The sequence below is a fragment of the Polistes fuscatus genome, unplaced genomic scaffold (genome assembly GCF_010416935.1).
Source record: "Polistes fuscatus isolate 324 unplaced genomic scaffold, CU_Pfus_HIC Scaffold27, whole genome shotgun sequence".
Lineage (NCBI taxonomy): Eukaryota > Metazoa > Arthropoda > Insecta > Hymenoptera > Vespidae > Polistes > Polistes fuscatus.
The window spans coordinates 307,071-331,857 of record NW_025113104.1 but is presented as its reverse complement, the minus strand read 5'-3'; the positions used below and the strand labels follow the sequence as shown (position 1 = coordinate 331,857).

The 24,787-nt window shown below is 28.2% G+C and overlaps 1 protein-coding gene across 1 annotated transcript in view; it reads left to right on the top strand.

The window, feature by feature from the left end:
• Positions 1 to 24,787, top strand: part of LOC122518968 (dipeptidase 1-like) — a 269,499-nt gene that overhangs the window by 131,257 nt on the left and 113,455 nt on the right. The window contains exon 3 of the mRNA XM_043638102.1: positions 7,910 to 8,218. Within this exon, the coding sequence (XP_043494037.1) occupies positions 7,910 to 8,218 (309 nt within the window). The remainder of the gene's footprint in view (positions 1 to 7,909; positions 8,219 to 24,787) is intronic.

Genomic DNA, 24,787 nt, shown 5'->3' with positions numbered 1-24,787 from the left:
TCCGTGTGTATACGTATGATATATCGTTATCGAAAGAAAAAAAGAGAAGGAAAAAAAATTACCCGTGCACGAGAGAGAGAGAGAGAGAGAGAAAGGGAAAGAGAATGAGCGAGAGTGATAGAAATATTTGACGAGGTACGTAAAAGCTTCGAAGGTACTTCTCGAAACAACTCGAATTCTCTCAATGGCATAACAGCAACCATGCGAAACAAGTTCCCATCGATGATATAAACAGAAAGTGCGTGTAACTTTTCGCCTTGTCCAAAATGATCGATGCTTTCCGATTGATTCAGCTACGCGTTAGACTCTGATCGAAAACGTTTCGGACGTTTGACTTAACGCGAATTAATGAACACGATCGTGTTTCGATCAGATGCGATTTTTTCTACGTATGCTTTTGGATAAAGGTTATAGAGAAGGAAGAAGAAAAATAGAAAAAAAGAAATAAAGAAAGAGAGAGAGAGAGAGAGTAATTAAGATTTGGCACGATTTGTCCTTACGGAAAGAAAAATAAACTGAACGTGTCATGAAGATATAATATATCGTTGGTATAGAACAGTTTTGTTCGATTGACGTTAATATTATTTTTGTTGAATCTACGATAGTAAGATTTTTGTGGAATGATATGATTGTTATAATTGAATCTTTTTTGAATGTTATATCTCCAATATGTTTCAAATATATATTTGTCAAATTTTTTAGTTTGTTATATTGAAAAATATATTAATATTTGAACACTTCATAGAAATTAAAGTGATTCATTTGATTTGTAAAATTTTTAACAAATTTTTTTGGCATCGTAATAATAAAAATACAAAAATAAAAAGAAACAAATGTGTGCGTGTGTGTGTGTTAAAAATTATTCAAATATGTTGACAATAATAATCTTCCTTCGTTTACTCCCAAGAATGCTAGATCGATTGGAAATATATTTCAAATATATGTATTAATATGTTCTATTGAAAAATCTTTTAATATTTGAACACTTCATAGAGATTAAAGTGATTCATCTGATTTGTAAAATTTTTAACAAATTTTTTTTAGCAACGTAATAATAAAAATAAAAAAATAAAAAGAAACAAATGTGTACGTGTGTTAAATATTATTTAAATACGTTGACAATAATAATCTTTCTTCGTTTACTTCCAAAAATGCTAGATCGATTGGAAATATATTTCAAATATATATTTCAATTAAATATTTAAAAATTTGTAATTTTTTATATTGAAAAATCTATTAATATTTGAATACTTCATAGAGATTAAAGGGATTCATTTGATTTGTAAAATTTTTAACAAATTTTTTTGGCATTGTAATAATAAAAATACAAAAATAAAAATAAACAAATATGTATGTGTTAAATATTATTCAAATACGTTGACAATAATAATCTTCCTTCGTTTACTTCCAAAAATGCTAGATCGATTGGAAATATATTTCAAATATATGTATTAATATGTTCTATTGAAAAATCTATTAGTATTTGAATACTTAATAGAGATTAAAGTCATTCATCTGATTTGTAAAATTTTTAACAAATTTTTTTAGCAACGTAATAATAAAAATACAAAAATAAAAGAAACAATGCGTGTATGTGTTAAATATTATTCAAATATGTTGAAAATAATGATCTTTTTTGGTTTACTCCCAAATGTTAGATCGATTGGAAATATATTTCAAATATATGTTTCAATTAAATATTTAAAAATTTGTAATTTGTTATATTGAAAAATCTATTAATATTTGAACACTTCATAGAAATTAAAGTGATTCATTTAATGTGTAAAATTTTTAACAAATTTTTTTGGCTGCGTAATAAAAAAAAAAGAAACAAATGTGTATGTGTGTTAAATATTATTCAAATACGTTGACAATAATGATCTTTCTTGGTTTACTCCCAAATGTTAGATCGATTAGAACCGCTTGACGCTTTTGGACCAAATTCCAAACGTGAATATTATCTATGTATACGCTACGATTATCTTCAAATAGCGTGATTCGCTCCAGGGGAATGATTCCCTTGCATAATTACTAAGGACGTTCGAGAATCGTGGAGAATTTTGGTTGTGTATATCATCGATATCGTTATACTCGATAGATGCCATGGGATTTTCGTGAAACGTCGTCACTGGAGTGGAAACCCTTCTCTCTTGTCCTCCAGTACAAATTGCTTTTAAAGAATTTATATAGAATTCATAACCGTTGAAATATAAGATAATCTATTTTGTTCAAATCTATTCTCTATTCTCTACTATACATTAATCTACTTATATACGAACATTAATATTATTATTATTAATAATAGTATTATGTATTTATGAATAGAACATTAATTTTACTTACAGTTTTCATATAAATTATTAAATATAGAAAATTTGTTTTGAAATTGTTTATTGTTTGAATTGTTTATTGTACAGGGTGCTTTGATTTTTTTATCAACAAGATCTTACTATTCTATAAATATAAATACAAAAAAATGTATGTATAAACATAAACTTTTAAATGCGTAATTACAAAATTATATCATTTATTATATGAAAAAAAAAGAAAGATAAACGCAAAGGGAAATAATTATTCATGTTTTTATCTACATATTTTATATTAAATAAATTGTTATTAAATAATAAATAAAATAAAAATTCTCATAACTTTCATATCATGTCAAATCTATTATAAATACAGATAATAACTGCAATGCAGATATAAAAGAAGGATGAATAAAATCTAAAACTTTGATTCTATTATTGAATTATTATTTTTATCTATAAAACAATAATTTTATATCGAGAAGAGTAATTTTTCTACGAAGAAAAAACGACGCATACACGCAGTTATTGAATCATATCTTGAAAAATGAATAAAATCTTGATATATATATATCATATTAGTATAAATGATAGCTTTACGTATATATCATATATCTACTAAATTTCTACCCTGTTTTATTTTCTTTTACTTTTTTCCTCCCCCCCTCTCCTCCTTCCTAAAACTCGTTTCTCCCGTTCTTCGCGTTCCGCGAATTTTTTTGCCGCGAATAAAAGTGTAGAGTTTACGATTTAATCGTAACTAGAGACGGGATACGATACTACGAAAAGTAAAAATTTAATCGGAAAAATAGTTTGAAAGTCGGACAATCGTGGGACGATATATAAATTCACGACTTTTATTTGACCTTTTTACTTGTTTATCTTTAAAAGTAAGGGAATTAACTTCTGATACGACGCTTCGTTGTAACTCGCGTTCTATATACACACACACTCACACTCACGCATGGATACAACATATGCACATATATACAGAGTCTCCTAAAAGTCGCTTTACCGACATGAAAAATGATACATTTTTTATGGGCTGGTTATTTGGAGCAAAGGCGAGCATATTTTAGATAAAAATACTCTCCAATTGAAAACTCGTATCAATAAATAATAAAATATTGTAATTACATTAAAATACAGGGATTTATTGAGTTGTTAGTAAAGTGACTTTTGTGACATCCGGTACATGTATATATGTATAAGAAGTTCATCTTATCGGATTCGAGTTGGAGCGTACGTAAGTGCAGATTGCTCTAAATCTGGTTACGCTTCAGTCGGAAATCCCGTGCCATCGAAATCCCGGATTTTGACATATACTTTTTCAACGTCACACCAGGTATATATCTATATTTGATAGTAAAGAAGTGTGAGTTACCCTTTGAGGTAGAATTGTATGAGAAATATCAGAGACAGGATGAAAATTTCTTTTTTGGTAAGGTCTTAACTTTCTGCCGATAGAATTTCTAACAGGATTAGAGTTAATTTTCCGATCGGAGATAAAAGAATGATGTTTGCCTAGCACCGTTTCGTTTCCTCTCTGGAAAAGGATTTCTCATGCCTTCATGAATAAGGCATAACATCGACTGAAGGGAAAAGCACTTATGACAGATTGCAAGCTATGCACGATGATTCGAAACGTCCGATTCGATATCTCGAACGGGTGAAAGGGTGAGTGTAGAAACTGTTAGGTTGCCAGGTCACTCGTACTGAATGAGGACTGATTAGAATTTAAGATATGTGGGTCAGTAGGGATGTGGTCGATAATATCACCAGAGGGATATTTTCCAAATGCTTTAACTCGAAGAAAAAAAGGAAAGGAAAAGAAAAAAAAAACACAAGAAAAGCGAAAAAAAACGGGATCCTTTAATCTGGGTTTTTTTTCATTTTTTTTTTTTGTAGAAAAAGAAAAAAAAATTATCAGAAAAAAAGGAAAGAAATTTGATCGGAAAGTCAGCTAAGTTAATTCGTTCTAAGTTAATTAGTAGCTCATTGCACGCATATTAATTTTAGGTTATAAGTTAATTCCAATGAAATTTATTAGACATACCTTTCCTTCGTGATGAAACAATTTACCAAACACCTTCGCATATATCATTTGTGATTTATATAATATTATTTAACTGTTAATTATAATCAATTTTTGTGTGTAATAAATTGGAGAAAACTATAACAGACGAACGATAAAGCAAGCAAATGGACGCTCGCTTAACGGACAATTACATGACGTTTCTGGGAAACATTTCAGCTACTTGGATTTGCGAGATTTACGTAACAACCCATCACGCTATTCTACTAATTCCACAAATTACCGTTGATTAATGAGAAACTCACATTCGTTACAATACCGTTTGTTCATTTTGTAGAAAATGTAAACACGTTAATGCGGCCTACTTTTTTTATTTCATTTTCCTTAAAAATCACTTTAATTTATCAAATAAATCACATATTTATATCATTCATTATATTCAGTACGCAAGAAATATAAATACAAGAAGTATTGAAGAGCAAAAGTTTTCTTTTTTTCGAGTAATAAGAATCAATCTTCAATCAGTTAATTGTGGCAACATATTTAATATTAGTTTTAGTTAAATTTTATCGTCAAAAAACGACGACTAGTATATTTATTCTTAAAAACGAATTCAGTAGACAGGAAAAATCGTTAAAAAAAAAAAAATCCTGTAAATTATTCTATTTAAATACAAATCGAATATTATATTAATTTATAATACTTATATGCAACACGTGTTTTATAAAATTGAAAAATGAGAGAATAATTTGTGTAAAATTTATAAAAAAAACAACATTGCTAGTCATTTTCAAGTTTTATTATATTCATCATAAATTCGACTTCAAAGCGTTTTTTTTCTTTTTTTTGGTTTGTAAAAGGTTATTTATTTTTGAACAATATCATAATACATATATAAATAATAACATCTTTAAAACAACTTAATCATTAAATTTTATCATATAATTTTTGATAGTCTTGTTTAGTTGAAGTGTATCTCCAAAACACGTTTATATATTGCTAGATAGATATTTGAATGTTAATTCTCTAATTATGCTATAAGTTATATTATAAATAATTAATAATGGAAAAAAAATAAAATTTGAAAATGTAAAAACCATTGTAACATTATTATTCAAATCGTTACAATATCATATATTAATCATTATTATATATTATATATTATTTACATATTAGATTATTATTAAACACTTTATAATAATATTTTATATTATATATATAAATAATATAATATAAAATTATATAAATAAAAATATAAATAAATAAATAAAAATATTTGAATAAATTAATTTTAAATTATTAATAATTTAATACAAATTTAATAATTTAATATAATTTAAAATTAATTTATTTTTTTAATTTATTAATTTTTTAAATTTATATTAAATAAATTAAATATTTTATATTATATAATATATATATATATATATATCTATATATATATATATATATATATATATATATAATTTATTAAATTATTATATATAAATATTATATTTATTATATTGTAATATAATAAAATATTATATATAATTTATATTATTATTATATATATAATATAAATTATTAATTTAAATAATTAAATAAATAAATAAATAAAATTATTATTATAAATAAATATAAATTATTTTATTATTATATACATATATTTTAATAATATTTTAATAATATTTTATATATATTATTATATATTAGACATTATTAGACATATATTAGACGCGCACAAATACACAGACATTTGAAATAGGGTGCTATTTCCTTTGGGAAATAAATTAAACGTAAAGATGGATGAATTAGATAGATACATTAGCAAACAAGGATCCTGCAAAGTTATCAACTGGGATATCCTAACGAGTGTCCTTACTGAATATATACCGACCGTGAAACCCTAAGTCTGAGATAGACTAGCTATCTAGTATATCGACCGTGCGTAGTCTTCCCACAATAGGAGAACAACGTGATCTTCTACCATTTGTATTTCAAGACTATACCTTTGTCCATTGAGATAAGCCTTGGATTAGGATAGGCTGCTTTCCCTTTTCAACTAAGAACCAATTGCATTTGATATATGTCTTTCTAATTCGTTCATATCAAAAGAGTACAACAATCGTTCTATATATTTCTTTAAAATATTATTAATTTAATCTTCGTATCATACAAGGTTACATATAAATCGTTATTTTCTAGAAATTGGTATGAATCCATTTTTTCTTTTTTCATTTTAAAATATCTAAGGGCTTGTGCTTGGATTGATTGCAAGGTATTGGTAATTGCAAATAAATTAGGACAATATTTTGGGAGATATAATATAAAAATGTTTAATATCGATATTTTCTATAAGAATTAATAAAACTGTTAAAAAAAAATAAGATTATTTTGGGACTGCAAGTGAACTTATATCATTCTAAATAAAAAACATTGTTGCATTAATATTTTATAGTGAAATTGTTATTGATAAATTCATAAGGATAATATATATTGTGTATCTTTTGGGTTTGTTATTAACAATATAAAAAGAAGTCATCTAGGCCTAACTGAAACTAGTCTTTACTCATCTTTTTAAAAAATTGAACTTGTATCATTTAAAAAAAAAATGACTCCTATATTTAATCGAAATGATAATGATTTAAATTTAAATTTAAAGAAGAGGAAAAGGAAAGATAATGTGTGATTATAAAAAAGTAATTAAGTTTTGATTAGTCATCTAAAATTACATATTTATATTTTGTATTTTCTCAAATGAATTTTGTTTTGAATTTATTCAATTTTTTTCTACCTCGTATCTCAGAAATTTACTTACCACACAAGATTTTTGTAGATTATTATTACATTATATAAATAATTATTTGTAGGAAAAATTGAAGCAGATAAATGGTGTAATTATTTCAACACTGTATGATAATAGCTTCATCAATGCTTAAGTTATAAAGTACATATGCATTAATTGTTAATTAAATTAATTTTTTTTTGTACACTCTATTGATTATATTAAAATAAATTGTAATTAATGTAACTTAAATTAAAAAAAAATATATTGGTTATTAAAAATAAATATTTATTGAGAGTCGTACCAAAATATTTTCGGCGTGTATCAATTTGCCTCGTAGTCATATATTGAAACATTTTTTCATTTATCTTTATTCTTTATTTATTATTTATTATTTCTTTATTATTATTATCTTTATATCTTTATTCTTTATCAAAAATTTCACTTTCTATCTGTACAAAGAAATAAACAAAGTATACTTTAACCCAATTTTCAATTGATTGAGTAATTATTTGATAGAAAAGTATGAAAAATGAAAAAATTAATAAATTTATCACATTAACTCCGGTTCTCTTGTTTAATTTTATTTTTTTTTTTTATAATAGAAACGATTGTAAAATAAAAAGTGCAAAATAATAAATAAAATGAATAAAATCTCGAGAGTATGAAATAATAAATAAAATGAATAAAATCTCTAGTGTGTGAAATAATGAATAAAATCTTGAGTGTGAAATAATGAGTGTAAAGAAATTGAAGGGAAAGTTAAACAAGAGATTTGATTGACCGGTCGTCTTATTTCAGGATGTTCCCCCGACCTTCCATCGACCCCAGTCCAGACTGGGATACGAGGAATGTCCACAATCTCGCGTAGGATATACCTCGGATTCCAGGTGTGCCAGTGGGCTCGGGTACGATGACACGGGCGGGGGTTACCTGGATCAGACTGACCCAAGGATGTATTGCACCGGCGGTTATTGCATGGGGGATACGATGATGGCCACTAGCAGAGGTGTCTGCGGCGAGGAAGTTGAACTCGACATGCGAAGGCATATTCAAGCTTGTGCCTGCACCTGTAACCATATGGGATATGGAAATTATATGGACTATCAGGTAAAATAGACCACAGTCAATTTTATTTATACAATATTTTCTCACGTTCTCCAACTTACCACCTTAAATAAAACACATTTTTATTATATTTCATACAATATTTGAATTTCATAAGGATACGTAGGATGCCATTGAAATATTTTCAAACAGGATTAAATGAAATGGAAAAGATAAATAAAAATAAAACATGACATTTTATTAAATATTGTTTTTAAATATGTGTGAAATAATTTTTATAGATCATAATTATATTCAGATCGAGAGATATTTAGGGTGGCAAGATTTTAAACGAGTGTACCCTAGCATTCACTTAATGTTTGATATTGTTTTTGAAATATAAACAAATGTTTTTCTCTTATATTTATTATTATCACTAGCTTATATAGATTTATTTGTATTATTACATCAAAAGTAATACTTGGAATATGTTATTTATCTCGTATGACAAAAATTTATTATTTGTATTAGTTAACACACGTATATATTTTCTAATTTATAGTGCACGAACATATATTTTGATGTATTCACTTCTTAGAATTATAATTGAACCGTTTATTGTGAAAGTGGCTTAAATCAATTTGTCAATTACTTTTTGTTGACTGTACGTAATAACGTGTACAGAGCTGGAAGTTAACTGTCATAAACAAATACAGGATAATTTTGAACACGTAAGTTTTCGCAGTTAGTTCAATAATTAAAATCATTAGTTTTAAAGTGACCTAAATCCAATCTCATGATTCATAATGTTCGAAAGTGCGGATTTTTTTTTTGTTTTTTTTTTTTAATTTATTGTTTATACCCCAAGATTATTATAATATAATCAAAAAAAGTGCTGGAAAGATAATAAATCTATTCTAAATAAAATGAAACGAGAGGATTTCACATTAACATTTTTGGATAGAAATAATTCTAACGTTGAAACGATAAATTGGTTAAAAATGTGCTGGATGTTATTTTCGAGAAATGAATCAAATCCATATTTTTATGAGAATGAATAAAAATGAAGAGCTTACAATCCTGGATTTATTATCACGTCGGTGTAGACCAAGAAATTTCGACAATTATTGTATTGACACCAGTTTATAAAAATATAAAATAAATTAAGTATTGTGTTTTCAGTTTGAAGCATTTTAAATTACGTCGAAGGGATTTTGGCTCTTTTAAATTTTATAACGAATCTGGTTATTAACTTTGAAAGTGAAATTTCATTTTCGAAAACAAAACACATATTATTCACTTAATATAATAGTTATTTATTTTAATAAGAATTATAAATTTAACTATTTTTAGGTACACTTGAGCAGTATGACACATTGGTTTCCTTTACATATATTTTTAATTTTATTGGAACGCAATAACTTCTTAAATAACCTCAATTAAGTACCATAACCTCAATTTAAGTATAAATGAATTTATACCACTTTCCGAATAAACGGCTCAATTAAGCACAAACAAATTTATTTTGTTTAATAACTAATTAAACTACACAATTTTCAGGAGAATATCATGTGTAATTAAATCAATGCACACGTGTCTGGAATTATCTTAATTCCTAAAAATATTAACATTAAAAATCAAAAAAAGAAGAATTTTTGCGTTTAAATGTAATTATTTAGACGTAAATTAAATATCGTTTGTATTTAATGATACATATATAGGTATCAACGAATGAACTTAATTTCTTTCTTGAATGTTTCATTTTTTATTTAATTATTGGAGCTCGCATCAATGAATTTTCTTCGATTTATGTTCGTCAAATTGTACAATTCCACTATATGAATTTCCATTTATTTTCTTACTTATATCATCCTGTTCAAATACCTACGAATGGATTAGCCAGGATGAAAAGCATTTCTTCGACGTGCCCGGAGAAGAAACAATGTTTTTTTCTGAAACTCGGACTGGCACAAACGGTGCTCGAGTTTTAAATTTTCAGCGTATGCAAAGTTCTTTGTACGACAGTTTGTAAGGCCTTGTCTTTGAAACCGTGCACGAGGGAACCTACACGAATAGAAAGAGAGAGAGAGAGTGAGAGGAAAGAGGAAAGGCGACAGTTTCAAACCCGTGAGCTCCTTAAAAGTTCTATGGGGAATATAAAACGTCTACTTCCAACAAACTGTCCTCCTCCTCCTCCCCCGTAAAAAGGAAGGGAAAGAAAGAAAAGAAAGGAAAGGAAAAAAGAAAAAAAGTAAAAAGAAAAAAAAAATAATGAAAGAAATTTATACGGTCGATCAGTAAACGGACAACGTTTTATAACGTGAAACCTTCCTTTTCCGATTGATGCAAATTTAAAAAAGTCCAGCTAATAAGTTGATATCGATCGGTTTTCGCATTTAAACGCTAACTCGTAATCCAGCTTTTCCACTTGTCTGAACACACACGCGAATACTAAACGCATACTTGAACCCCACGCGAATAGCATATACGAGTGGGAAGCAATAAATAATTAGCACCTGCTGAGTGTTCCTGTTAGTTTTAGAGATTTGCTTTGCATATCTACGTCATATATTATTTCGTTGTACTTAAACTATGGAAATTATTATTATCGATTGATAAAACTTTATGGCGATAAATAAATGCTGACATTTTACGTTAATGGCGTATAATAATAATAATAATAATAATAATAATAATAATGATAATAATAATAGATTTCGTTCTCGTAAATTAAAAATCATGTAAATATATATTGATTAAAAATTATTTAAAATTGTTGAAATTATCATCGCGAAGTGAACATTCGTAACGTTAAATGAATACGATATTCAATCTTTAATGGCATATAATAGTATTAATAATAGTAATAATAATAATAATAATAATAATAGATTTCAATCGTATATATTAAAATTAATATTATAACATTAATTAAAAATTATAATCATCGATAGATACAAATTTATGGTTCTAAAATGCGTATAATATTATGCAATATAATGGTGTATAAAAATAATACAACAATAATAAATATCACACACTTCTTTGTTATATAATTAAAATAACATTTCAATAATAAATTTTGAAATCTCTCAATATGACCAACTATTAACAGAATGATATTTCAGTTTGATATAAGTCATGAAAAAAAATATTTACAAATGTTATCTCGAACGTTTGGTCTATTATCGTTTCTGACTGCAATATAAATGAACGATAAAGAAAACCGTGAAAGGAATGAAAGTTAACTGTTGACCTTTTGGCTGTGGCAGATACCCACGTTTTATATGAAATGTCATTGCTAATCCAAGTAAGAAAGAAATAGATATATATCAGTGACGTTAACTGCTGCCCGATTAGCCTTTATTTTTCACGGTCGTGATACTAAAAGAAAACTAGACCGATCAATCCTGTCACAATCAAGACAACTTAAAAATAAATAAACCAACCTATATCCGATATATTTTATGACAAAAAAAAAACTATTATCAAATTTCATTAATTATCTAATATAATCCTTCATAATCTCTATTTTCAATTAACGTCGCTAGGCGACTATAATCATATACATTTTCCTCATTAACCGATTATAATGTCGTTCTACTCGCATTATCTACTCCATATACAAAGTATAGGTAGAGCTGATAAAATCGATTAAATTTCCCTCCTACGACGGTGGAAAATGTCCGATAGGAAAAGTCGTGCTGCGATTTTTCTTTACTTTTCCAATAAAAAAAGTCGGAGGAGGAGGAGGAGGAGGAGGAGGAGGAGGAGGAGGAGGAAGAGGGGTGGGGATAGAAAGAAAAAGAAAAAGAACAAAAGGTTTCGTTGGAGTTATCCTAGAAAGTTAAACAAAAAAAGAAAAACAAATAAATATGAATAAAAGGAACTCTGTGGTTGGTCGTTTCGAAATAACAGTTTATGTTATTCCTAGCGATTTTACATGCAAATAAAAACGTACAAATGCGAACACGTGTACTCTCAAAACATACGTGTAATATAAGAGAAAAATAGAAACCAATAGCACAAAAATATACACATACATTATATACATACATATATATATGCATAAAAGTCGAATTTCGTATGTGGTATGGCCCCGTTTGATCCTTCTCCTAGTGAGTACATATGAAAAAAATTCATTTTGAAATGGCGCTGGCTACAGTGGCCCCGCTATACGGTGCTATCCTCACAGAGAGAGAACCGTGTTCTGGTTCGACCGCACTGGTGATTCTGGAACGTTGCCAGAGAGTTGCAAAACGATCGGAAGAGCCTCGGAAAAAAAGCGGCACGCGCGTATCTATCATCGTAATACCTGTCAGGAAGACTACCATGGTTGCGCACGTGCGTACTTTCCTATGAACGTGAGTACTCCTGCGCATGGTTTTCTCTCTTTTTTCTTTTCTATCCTTTTTTCTCACATATGTATGTATATATAGAGACGTATGGAACGAAGTACAGCAGTTTTGGATACATTTTTAGGTACTTACATACCTACAAATCTATCTATCTATCTGTACTACTCATTTTCTTTCTCTTTCTATCCTTCTTTAACGTGTGAGCACGAGCACGATTGGAGAACGGATGAAAAGTGTAACCGCAACCCCGAGCAAAACTTTTCCAAATGCATTGTTGCCCAGGTACGGCATCCATTTTTGGATGCAGCTGTTCCTCCGGAACGTGGATAGATGGATTGTGGTGGGGCTAGGAGAATAAGGGTTGAGAGAGAGTGAGTGAGAGAGAGAAAGGAAAACGGTCGTTTCTACTGCAGTGCAGCAAGTCAACTTTACGAATACATATCCTGCATCCACCGTCCAACCCTTCTTCTCTTCCTATCCAGCCCTTTTCATATTCTCTTTCTCTTTCTCTTTTCCTCGTTGATTCTCTAACACTGTTTCATTGAAATATACGTTATTATTGCTGCAAACTTATTCAATCGTACGCGGTTTGTGTAAGCAATCGTGTCGACTCATTCAAATAAGACTAATTAATTAATTACACGTTGTTAATGAATTGACGAATTTATAATTATTTTCGTAACACAGGGATATTGGCTACTGGAAATTCGAAACGTTATATCGTTCGAATTATTTCTATGGGAAGTACAAATTATGAATTATTTTTATCTTTCTCTTATATATATGTGCCCATAATTATGAAAGTGGTTTAAGTCATATATTTCTTGTTTCGAGATATTTAAAGGATTACATTTGAACATTAAATGAATTTTATATAATATTGAAATAATAAACACTATCTAACCGTTCATTTTTGACAATATCGTGAAAATTACATTGAATTCATTTAGTTTCAAATAATGTGGCGTGAAATAACTAATAAACTCATTTTTTTGTAATTTTGACTTAGACCACTTTCATAATTATGGACACAATTATGATAGAACAATAATAAAATAAATTTTTAGGATCGAATTAGTGATAGCTGCTATGGACGCGTATATGCGTCCAACAAAAACTATCCACTTTGCAGTGAAAAAATGAATTTATTTTACAGATTTATGATCATTCTATAATAGAACAATTATAAAATAAATTTATTGCATCTAATTAGCGATAATTGCTAGGGACGCGTATATGCGTCCATCAAATCTATCCACTTTGCAGTCAAAAAATTAATTTATTTTATAGATTTATGATCATTATATAATGAAACAATTATAAAATAAATTTATAGAATCGAATTAGTGATAACTGCTAGGGACGCGTATATGCGTCCAATAAAAACTATCTACTTTGCAGTGAAAAATTTAATATATTTTATATATTTATGATCATTATATAATGAAACAATTATAAAATAAATTTATAGCATCGAATTATTGTCGACTAGTTGATAATCCCATTAAAAAAAAGTAAAATATATTTAGGGATTCATATTGATAAGATTATCGATTAGTCCAATAAGGCTAGTCCCCTTTTACGAAACTTATATCCAAAAAGCTAATAATTATGGGCACATATATATGTTTATGTTTATTTTTTGTTGTATTTCTCGTTATTCTTACTCTCTTTACCGATAATACCGATCGTGTTCGTAAAATCTATCACGTTATTTATTTCGTATCTCTAGGTTCATTCTATTATGCGTATCACGTTTTCATATTTTATCGTTGATTTTGAAATACGAGCATAATGCAATTGAATGAAATTGGAATGGAATTTATAGATGTAATAGCCGTGTTGTGTTGAATGAACGTATAGAAGCGAAATATATGTGGGAGAGAAAGATATATATTATATTATATTTTAAAAGTTGAATTATCTAGATTTTTATTTTGTTACGTATTCATGTATGCACAATTTTTGTTCCAAATGTACTTATATTATACTATATTATAATAATAAAACTACACGAGTTCTCGAAATATTATAAAATATAACAAAATATTATAAAATATGATAAATGATTTTTCAAGATAATATTATGAATATATATTAAAATTGTTTTAAATTAACAATCAACACGCACATCACACGTACATAAATAATTTTCAAGAAAACAATGATAATATTCAAATAATTCCAATTAAAATTAAGTAATATTTTTTTTGTTTATACCAAGACTAATCGATAATTTTCGCAATTTATAAAACAATTGCAAACACTTAGTTGCATATATATTTGCATTAATAAGTTAACTGAGATTTACTTATTATACTCGTCATGGAAGAAAAGTATTTACCATTTGCTATTTAAATTGCAATTTTAGTGAAAACAATTAAGAAATACACGTTATTCCGATAATAACAATTTTTTATCAATAGTTATAGGGTCTCGGTTAATAAAAAATGCAATGTAACAGACAATAAGAGTTTCAAGTTCTTGTTGGGCAACAATGGTGTGATTGACATAAGTTCTGACATACTAAGTACTATTATTTAAATCCTAAAATGTAAAATATAAAAGATTTCAAATGTTTACGTGTAAATGTAACTGATATTTAGTTACTTAATTTGAATTTAGTGAATTAATCGTGACTAATTGCCACTACTATGCAACTTGTCGAATGAAGTTTCATATTGTAACGTAATTTCTATCAAACACGACTAATCTCCGATCGATGTATTAATCATATCGTTTTCTTCGAAGATCGTTAAAATCCTTCCAATCCGTGACGACTCTACCCCTCGTAAGTTCTTAGAGAGGGAGAGTTGATATTTCAAGCTGAAGTTAGATGAAACCCTTGAAGCATAAGACCGTAAGTCTTAACAAGTATATTACAATAATACAATTGTGAACTTGTAATATGATTTATTACATGTATAAACATTCAATTATAACTTGTCTTAGGAAAATATATAATTAAATTGATTATTGAAAATGAATATATAAAAATGATTACTCAAAATGATTACTCAAAATGGTTATTGAAAATGAATATATGAAAATAATTATTCAAAATGATTATAGAAAAAATGAATATATAAAAATGATTATTCAAAAAAGACAAAAAAAAGAGAAAAATTCGAAAGGTTTCATTACACTGATATTGTTCGAATGGGACAAAGCAACGTGTTATTTCTTTTTTCCATTCAAACAAATCGATATACTATTCGGCAAATTTTAATTAGTAAAATGACTCGCCCTTGTATACTCTCAAACACACATTATATAATACACTCGCCGCAACGCAAAAGCGCGCAATTTCTCTCGTAGTGTGTTTCTAGTATTTGCAGTGGCACGTTAAAGTCAAGAGAGGAGAATTATAATACGGTGGAAGCAATTGTTCGTTTGCTCAAAGTGCAGAAGCACTGGGACAGAAAGAGAGAGAGAAAGAGAGAAAGAGAGAGAGAGAGAGAAAGGATATTTGCCTATCGTCGACGTTACTATCCGCGTTAAGTTGCAAGCTCGAAAGGGTTGCACGCGTCGTCGTCGTCATCGTTGGGAACTTTGACTCTCTCATTCATTGTTGCGCGTCCAAGGGAATAAAACTTGCATGCTTTATGCGCAGAAGAACGACGTCTCGGTGCACGTAATATGGCGTCATAGAAAGTGCGTATGCCTCAGCCCAGCACAGCACAGCACAGCACAGCATAGCACAGCTATGTTAAATCACACGAAAACTCCTCGAGATGAATTCATGATTTCTGAAGGATTCAATTCGTATCTCGTGTTAAATAGCTTCAATTAAAATAAATACGATTTTTATTTGATTTTTTTTTCTATCTTTGTTATTATTTAAATATATATTGTATAGTATTTAATGTATTATAAGTAATGTATTATAGTATTATAATGTATTATTATATGTATTATATTTTTAGTATTTAATGTATTATATATTATAACGAAAGTTATATTTAAAAAAATATATTTTTATTTAGTATTTAATGTATTATAAATTATTTAGTATTTAAAAATTAGTATTTAATGTATTATATATTATATATTATATACGAAATTTAGTATTTAATGTATTATATATCATAACGAAAGTGCTCCTTCTCGAAAAGTTTTCTGCACTTTTTTGCGGACAATTATTTTTTTTTTTTAAATAAAAGTAAAATAAAAAATAAACTAATAAGGATTTAATATGCAGTTAATGGTACTTGTTATGTTACATTTATTTTTTCGTCTCTCGTATTTTATTTCTTTCGTATCTCGTGTTAAATCGCTTCAATTAAAATAAATACGATTTTTACTTGACATTTTTTTTCTATTTTCGTTATTATTTAAATATATATCGTATAGTATTTAATGTATTATAATAAATAGTATTTATGTATTATATATATTTAGTATTTAATGTATTATATATTATAACGAAAGTGCTCCTTCTCGAAAAGTTTTCTCCACTTTTTAGCGGACAATTATTTTTTTTTTTTAAATAAGAGTAAAGGAAAAAATAAACTAATAAGAATTTAATATGCAGTTAATGGTACTTGTTATGTTACATTTATTTTTTCGTCTCTTGTGTTAAATCGCTTCAATTAAAATAAATACGATTTTTACTTGACTTTTTTTTTTTATTTTCGTTATTATTTAAATATATATCGTATAGTATTTAATGTATTATAATATATAGTATTTACGTATTATATATATATATGTATTATATATTTAGTATTTAATGTATTATATATTATATTATAATGAAAGTGCTCCTTCTCGAAAAGTTTTCTCCACTTTTTTGAGGACAATTATTTTTTTTTCTTAAATAAAAGTAAAGAAAAAGAATAAACTAATAAGAATTTAATATGCAATTAATGGTACTTGTTATGTTACATTTATTTTTTCGTCTCTCGTTTTTTATTTCTTTCGTGAGAAATTTGTTATTGCTTATAAAAAATACGTATAGTACTTTTATAAAAAAGTTTAAATAATATTTTCTCTCGAGGTATTATCTTTTTCATTTTTAACTTTCGTTCTTATGACTCGACTATTATTTAACGGTGCGCGAAGAAATTGTTTATAAAAAATATTTAAAAGTAAATAAATTATATTATTATTATACACGTATTACATGTTAATAATAATCCGAAATAATTTATTACGTTAGATATAAGTAATAATATTATAATAATTTCCTATATAAATTATTATAATGCTGAAAATGTGTGGTAAATGGTATTATTATGCGGACGAGAGAAGTAGAGTAAAACAAGACATTTATACATGAAATGCTACAATGTAACACTATTACTTAGTATGAATGAAACTAAAATGTTTCACACGTAATATTGTAAGGCTGGTTCTTGCAAAAAAATTAATACTACAACTAAAATATTCTCAATTTAATACAAGGTGTACTAAATTTTTTTCAAAATTTTACGAGCGCGTATTTTACAAGTAGAAATAAGAAAACTAATGTTATTTAAACATGAACTCTCCAATGCCTGATAAAAATACGAAATGATAATGGATTGGTGTTCAAATGGCAAAATATAAGCACACATTGTTGATATTTATTAAAATATGCAACAACAGCGGATTCGGAATTCATTTTTCATCTGAAAGATTGCCTACCTAATCTTTTTTTAATTTTCTACAAAACGAATTGTAGCTAAAATTAGTAGAAAATATTCCATTATTATTTCGTAAATATTTGTAAATCTGAATTAAAGAATTGTCCAGTACAATATACACGTTCGTATAACTTTCTTTTTCTTTTAATTTTCATTCTAGAATAACGCTGGTCAATTTTTTTAGAAAGCAACTGAAACGTATTGTACAATAATTCTTTAGAAAAATCCCAATCTATTTTGAAAACAAAAGAAAAAATGTAATTGGTATACTGTTTAGCAAATATAATTTCAATATTAGTTTATTTATCAATGTGTTAACTCCGATGACAAACAAATGTTGTAAAAAATCCAGTATAATTAATTAATAATAATTATTTTATTTAACAAGTAGTATTCAATTATCACCAATGTAATTTCAATTAATATAAATTCTTAATCAAATGTTTACAAAAGGGCAAACATTTGAAAAGTATTTCAATAAAATAACTAATCCTTGTATAAATAATAATAACAACAACAGCAACAACTTTTAACTATCCTTAGAATATTCACAAACGTATCAACGAACAAGATTCTCTTAATAATCCTATAAAATATCATCCTCTAGTGACTTAAGGTCAACGAGACAAGTATCATATTTATTCTGGACTTATCCCAAAAGTCGTCTTTTTGATGAAAAATTCGAAAGTATATCTAGGATTGTCATTATCTCGGTAAATAGAGCTAGTCATTTAACAAAGAATTGCCAATATTCTTCGTCTGGAAAGAGAGATGGCATGAAAAATAAATATACAGGAGGAAAGGGTAAAAGGGGATGAAAATCATGAAAGATGGATGGAAGATATCTTGGAGAAGAAAATAAAGGAGAAGAAGAAGAAGAAGAAGTGGAAGAAGAAGAAGTGGAAGAAACTTTCTCGAAATCCGTAGTTCATATAAAATCTGGAAAACAAGTCGAGTCTCGAGTTTTCAGCAACGACAACGACGACGACTACGACGACGTTCTTTGATGGTTGCTTAGAAATCTCTCCCTTTGGTCCTTGGTCTCCCTCCTGTTCTTTCTTCTCTTTCTTTCGGTTTCCTTCTTTCTCTATCCCTCATCCTTCTTCGTCCTTGTCTCATCGTTCACTCAGTCCCTCCTCTCGAAGCGAGTGTCTTCGAGGCAACGAGGGCCGTGGTGTTGTGCACCTTTTGTTCGCAAGCCCATCGTGCAACGTTCTGAAAGCCCTTTTCTCAATCCCTCGCCGCAATCCCTTCGTCTACATTTTTCACCGTTCGAGATACGGCCAGAGTCTAAATATTTAGTCCGGAGATGAAAAACTCTGGGAAGGGCAGACCCGGAGATAAACGCGGAAGCGAAGAATCGTTCGTTGCACGGAAAAGAAAAAGAAGAAGAAGAAGAAGAGGTGAAGGAAGAAGAAGAAGAAGAAGAAGAAGAAAAAAAAGGGTTAGACGTGAGCATAGTATAGTACAAGGGAAACGAACGTTTCAACGTTGGTACCGGAGGTATCATCTGATCACTCCTTGCTTGGACGAGCGCCTGCTGTTTCGGAAGAGCGCGCGAATTTTTTGATATCGTCGTTGCGAAGATGCTTCCATTGTCCGAACGAACGTGTCTTCTGTGCAAAGTGTGCATGTATATATATATACGTGTGTGTGTGTGTGTGTGTGTGTGTGTGTGTGTGTGTGTGTGTGTGTGTGTGTGTGTGTGTGTGTGTGTATGCATGCACATATACTGGTTGATTCAAAATATTGTCTTACTACATGATTTCTCTTTTTTTCTTAATAATATATTTTAATTATTAAAATAGGTGTCGTAGGAAGATTGGACGGGTTAAAAAATCTTATTGAACATTATTTTGATCTTGTTGATTCAGTTTAAAGTCTTGTTCAATAAGATTTTTTAACCCGTCCAATCTTCCTACGACACTTATTTTAATAATTTTATTTTCTGGACAAGATAAAAATTAATTAAATAATATTTTAATCTTCTTCCTCTTTTTTTATTTGGACTTTGCCCTGTTATAATAGCTTTTTTTATTGCTATTTCTAGGAGCAATCTATTGTTTTTACCGAGGGAAGGTTGCTAATCTCACTCTCTAATATTTTAATAATATTTTATAAGAGGATATAAAGAGTACTTTGAACATTTTTTTACATATGTATAAAACATATGTACAAATTTTATGTCTAAAGAAAACATTATATTATATGTATATAATTATTATAATATTATATTAAACAATTATATAATTATACGTTTAAAAATTTTGTTAAACCATCTTTCATGAAGTTTTATAAATCGTTTTTTATCAATATTTATAATTTTATATAGTAATATAAAATTTTTGTATTAATATAATATATAGGAGGAAAAGAAATGAAGCTTTAAAATTTGTTTTTGAAGTTACATGTACAGGAAAGTGGTTAACATAATGTAAACTAAACAAATATAATAAATATAATAATAATAAAAATAAATATATATATAATATATAATAATATAAAAATAACATAATAATATATAAAAAATAATAATATATACAAAAAATAAAATAATATATAATAATAAATAATGTAAAAAAATATAATAATATATAATATAAAATAATATATAAAAATAAAAATAAAAATTCATAAAAAAAAATATAATATATAGGAGAAAAAGAAAAATGGAGCTTTAAAATTAGTTTTTGAAGTTACATGTACAGGAAAGTGGTTAACGTAACGTATTACGAGTTGTTTTTTCAACAACTAACAAAGATAATGACTTCATTTTTGTTCTACTATAATGGTACAAGAGGGACAAATATTTTAGTGCGCAGTATATTTTTGCAAGACGATTTTTAAAGGATCCTTAAATTTCTTTACACATATATTTACTTGTACAAGGTAGTTCAAGTAATTTGTAACAAACTGTATTCTCAACAACTAACGAAGATAACGTCTTCATTTTTGTCCCACCAAAAGTGATACGAGAGGAGATTATATTTTAGCACGCAGTATATTTTTTTTAAGACGACTTTTAGAAAGTAAAAGGAGCCCATTTAAATCTGTTTATGTTTTTAGATATATGCACAGTAGTTCAAATAAAGTGTTACAAGCTGTTATTTTAAAAATTTATGAAGATGGCAACTTCATTTTTGTAATAACATTATAGTACAAGAGGGACTAATATTAAAATGAGCAACACATTTTTTTAAGGCAACTTTCAGGAAGTAAAAGAGGGGTCTTCAAATTTTGTATATGCATGTGTTTATATGTACAGGGTAATTCAAGTAAAACGTAACAATCATTTTTCTCAACAATTAATAAAGATAATGTCTTCATGTTTGTTTAACTAAATTGGTACGAGAAGTGATAATATTTTAATGTGTAGTTTTGTTTTTTTTTAAACGACTTTTAGGAAATAAAAGGAAGCATTCTAAATTTGTTTATGTTTGTAGATATACAGAGTAGTTAAAACAAAGTGTTACAAGCTGTTATTTTTCAAAAACTTATGAAGATAGCAACTTTATTTTTGTAGTAACGTAATAGTACGAGTAGGAATAATATTTTAGTATGCACTAATTTTTAGAGGAAATGAAAGTAGTTTTTAAATTTTTTTTAATTGGAGAAGGTTTAATAACAAAGAAACTAGTAATCTATTTAATATTAAAAAAAAATTCATCAGTTTTCAATTTAAATGACTTCTACATTTCATTGTAATAATGTGTAATAGTGTACTGTTATATTTTTCGTTTGGTACTGTTCTTCAATTCTTTGTTCGATTAAATTTTCAATCATCCCGTTAGACATCGCTAATTCCATTAAATTTAATATGGAGTTAATAAAAAAATCGGTAAATTGTACTAAAGCAAATGCTTTTTTCATTATTCGATATTCTATCATTTCTCGTTAAATTAAATAAGTTAATTCAATTTATTTTTGAAATTAAATTAATAATATTTTCCATTTAAAAAAATTATTTCAATACTTCTTCCTCACTCCTCTAAAAATTTAAATTTTAAATCTGTCAATCTTCTTTCATACAGTACGGGTTTTTTATTTTAATTTTAAATCAATTTAAATTTGAAGCTAGTTAATAATGAAAATAGCTCCCAACGATCGTATAATTATTTAATTATACTTACATTTTTAATTATTTTCGTTCAAAGTGTTATAATAAAAATTATCAAAATTTTAGAGGTATCCCTAATAATTATTATAAAAATGAAATAATATCGTTGTTTTGATTCTAAGCTTGTAACAATTTACTTGAAGCTCCCTGTACCTTTAGTGTTACTACTCTCAAACGTACACATCTACGTTTCTCTCTCTCTCTCTCTCTCTTTCTTTCTCTCTCTTCTTTCTCTCTGTCTCATTCTTTCGACCTTTTTCATATTTCCTTCAAAATTTTCTCTCGACAAGAGTGAATGGAATTTCTTTCTAAGAAATACATACATATATATCTATATAAAGAGAGAAAGAGAGAGAGAGTATACATATTTCTTTTCTCCATCTTTATTTTTTGTCTACTTTCTTTCTTTCACGAAAGAGTTCGAATGGATGTTCTTTTAGGTACTCAAAGAATATACGTTCGACAGTAAAAATGTTTACAGTTTTTTCCGGTGAGAAGTAAAAGAAAAAAAGCAAAAAAAAATAAAAAAAAGAAAAATAAAAGAAAGGGAGCGAAAGAAAAAAGAAGAAGAAAAGAACGTGAAAAACGTGAAGAAAGAAACGGCATAAACAAAATGACTGGAGAACGATCGTCGAGAATAAGAAGGAAGAAAAGAGGTGGGAAAAGAAGAAAAAGAAAAAGAAAAAGAAAAAGAAGAAGAAGAAGAAGGAAAAGGAAGGAGAAGGAACGATAAGGGAAGTGAAGGAGTCGTAAAAGATGGATGAGAGTGATAATAATATCGGGCAGCGAAGATGAAAGAGGACGTCGGCCTGTGAAAATGGCGTCGACCGTACGGCACGACGATATCCAGGAACGTTTTCAGACGTTCGACGATGAACGTGTTGAGCGTGAAAATAGCTGGGCTTTCGTGGTCTCCTCCGCGATACGGGGATGAGTTTTAGACGGCTTGAAAAAGAAAAGAAAAGAAAAGAAAAAAAAAGAAAGGAAAGAAATGGAAAACGAGAGAAAAAACACGGGAGAGAAAGAGTAAAGAAAACGAAGAAGAGGGATTGGTGGATAGGGGCTGGGGGGAGGGGGAAAGGGAATGGCGCGAAACAACGTAGGACGTTTAACAAAGAAAGAGGATGCAAAGTTAACGATGTCGTCTCCAGCTGAGCAATCGGAAGTTATTACGGAAATAAAAGCGTGAGGTATACACGACGAAGTTTCTTAGTATTCGTCGGAAAATAGAGACACATATGTGTTCTATGATATATATGACACATGAGTTAGATAGAACGAAACGATCAGAGTTCTTTCTCGATTAAAAGGAGAACTTCGCGAAAGCTCATTCGACGATGATTACCTATATACGTACGTTTGTTACTTGTTGTCGAAAGAGAACTAAATTCGCGAGAATAGAGAAGGCTGAATGAATGATTTGTGATCATAACAGACACGATTTTCCTAATTTCCCGTTTCTTGTATTTTTTTCTTCAATTTCTATTTTAACCCGTTAGCGAACGAATGCCCGACATACTCGCGAAATTTCGATTGTATTTCTAATTTTTAATGAGAAGTATTCGAGAAAAAATCGAATGCCACCGTGCAGATGACACGACGTGACGTTTCGGAAAATCTTTTAGGTTAGGTTAAAATTGTGCACGCTACAATTCTAATTAATTTCCTAATTTCCCGTTTCTTGTATTTTTTTCTTCAATTTCTATTTTAACCCATTAGCGAACAAATGCCCGACATACTCGCGAAATTTCGATTGTATTTCTAATTTTTAATGAGAAGTATTCGAGAAAAAATCAAATGCCACCGTGCAGATGACACGACGTGACGTTTCGGAAAATCTTTTAGGTTAGGTTAAAATTGTGCACGCTACAATTCTAAGGGCAATCGGCAATTGTTTCTTGACGCGTTCTTGAACATCTCTCTCTGGGACATTGAGCAAAAATATAATACACCGTTTTGTATACGGTTAATAAAGTTTGTCAAAAAAGATTGCCCTATGCAACATATGACTATTTGATTACCTGAAATTTCGTGCCGCAAAGAATTAAAAGCACAATGAATATTTTTATGGACTACTACAAGTGTGCAAAATTTTCAAAAAAAATCGAAGGGGGCATCGATAGGATCGTCCCCTTGTAATATGTGTCACAGTAGGCGTCCAATAGAGGAATAAGACGAGTATCTTTGCTAATGGGCCTAGCAGGGTGCATGTAGTGGGGTTACGAGTGGGTTACGAGTGGTGGGAGGCGCGAATTTTTACACGACGCAGGCGCGCATTTTGAATACGCGCCTTTTAATAATCTACGATTGTTTCTGATTTACGAATTGAACTTATAAGCAATTTATGAGAAGATTATTTAAAATCTAAAACTTATGGTAACTATTCTTTGCAACATTGAAGTATGTTTTCCATGTGACTAATGAAAAATTAATACAAAAAACTCATTTTTTTCCCCCTTTTTCTTCTTATTTTGTATAGCAATGTAAGAGGATGTTAAGCTAAGGTTTGCTACAATGGAAAAAGGGGGAA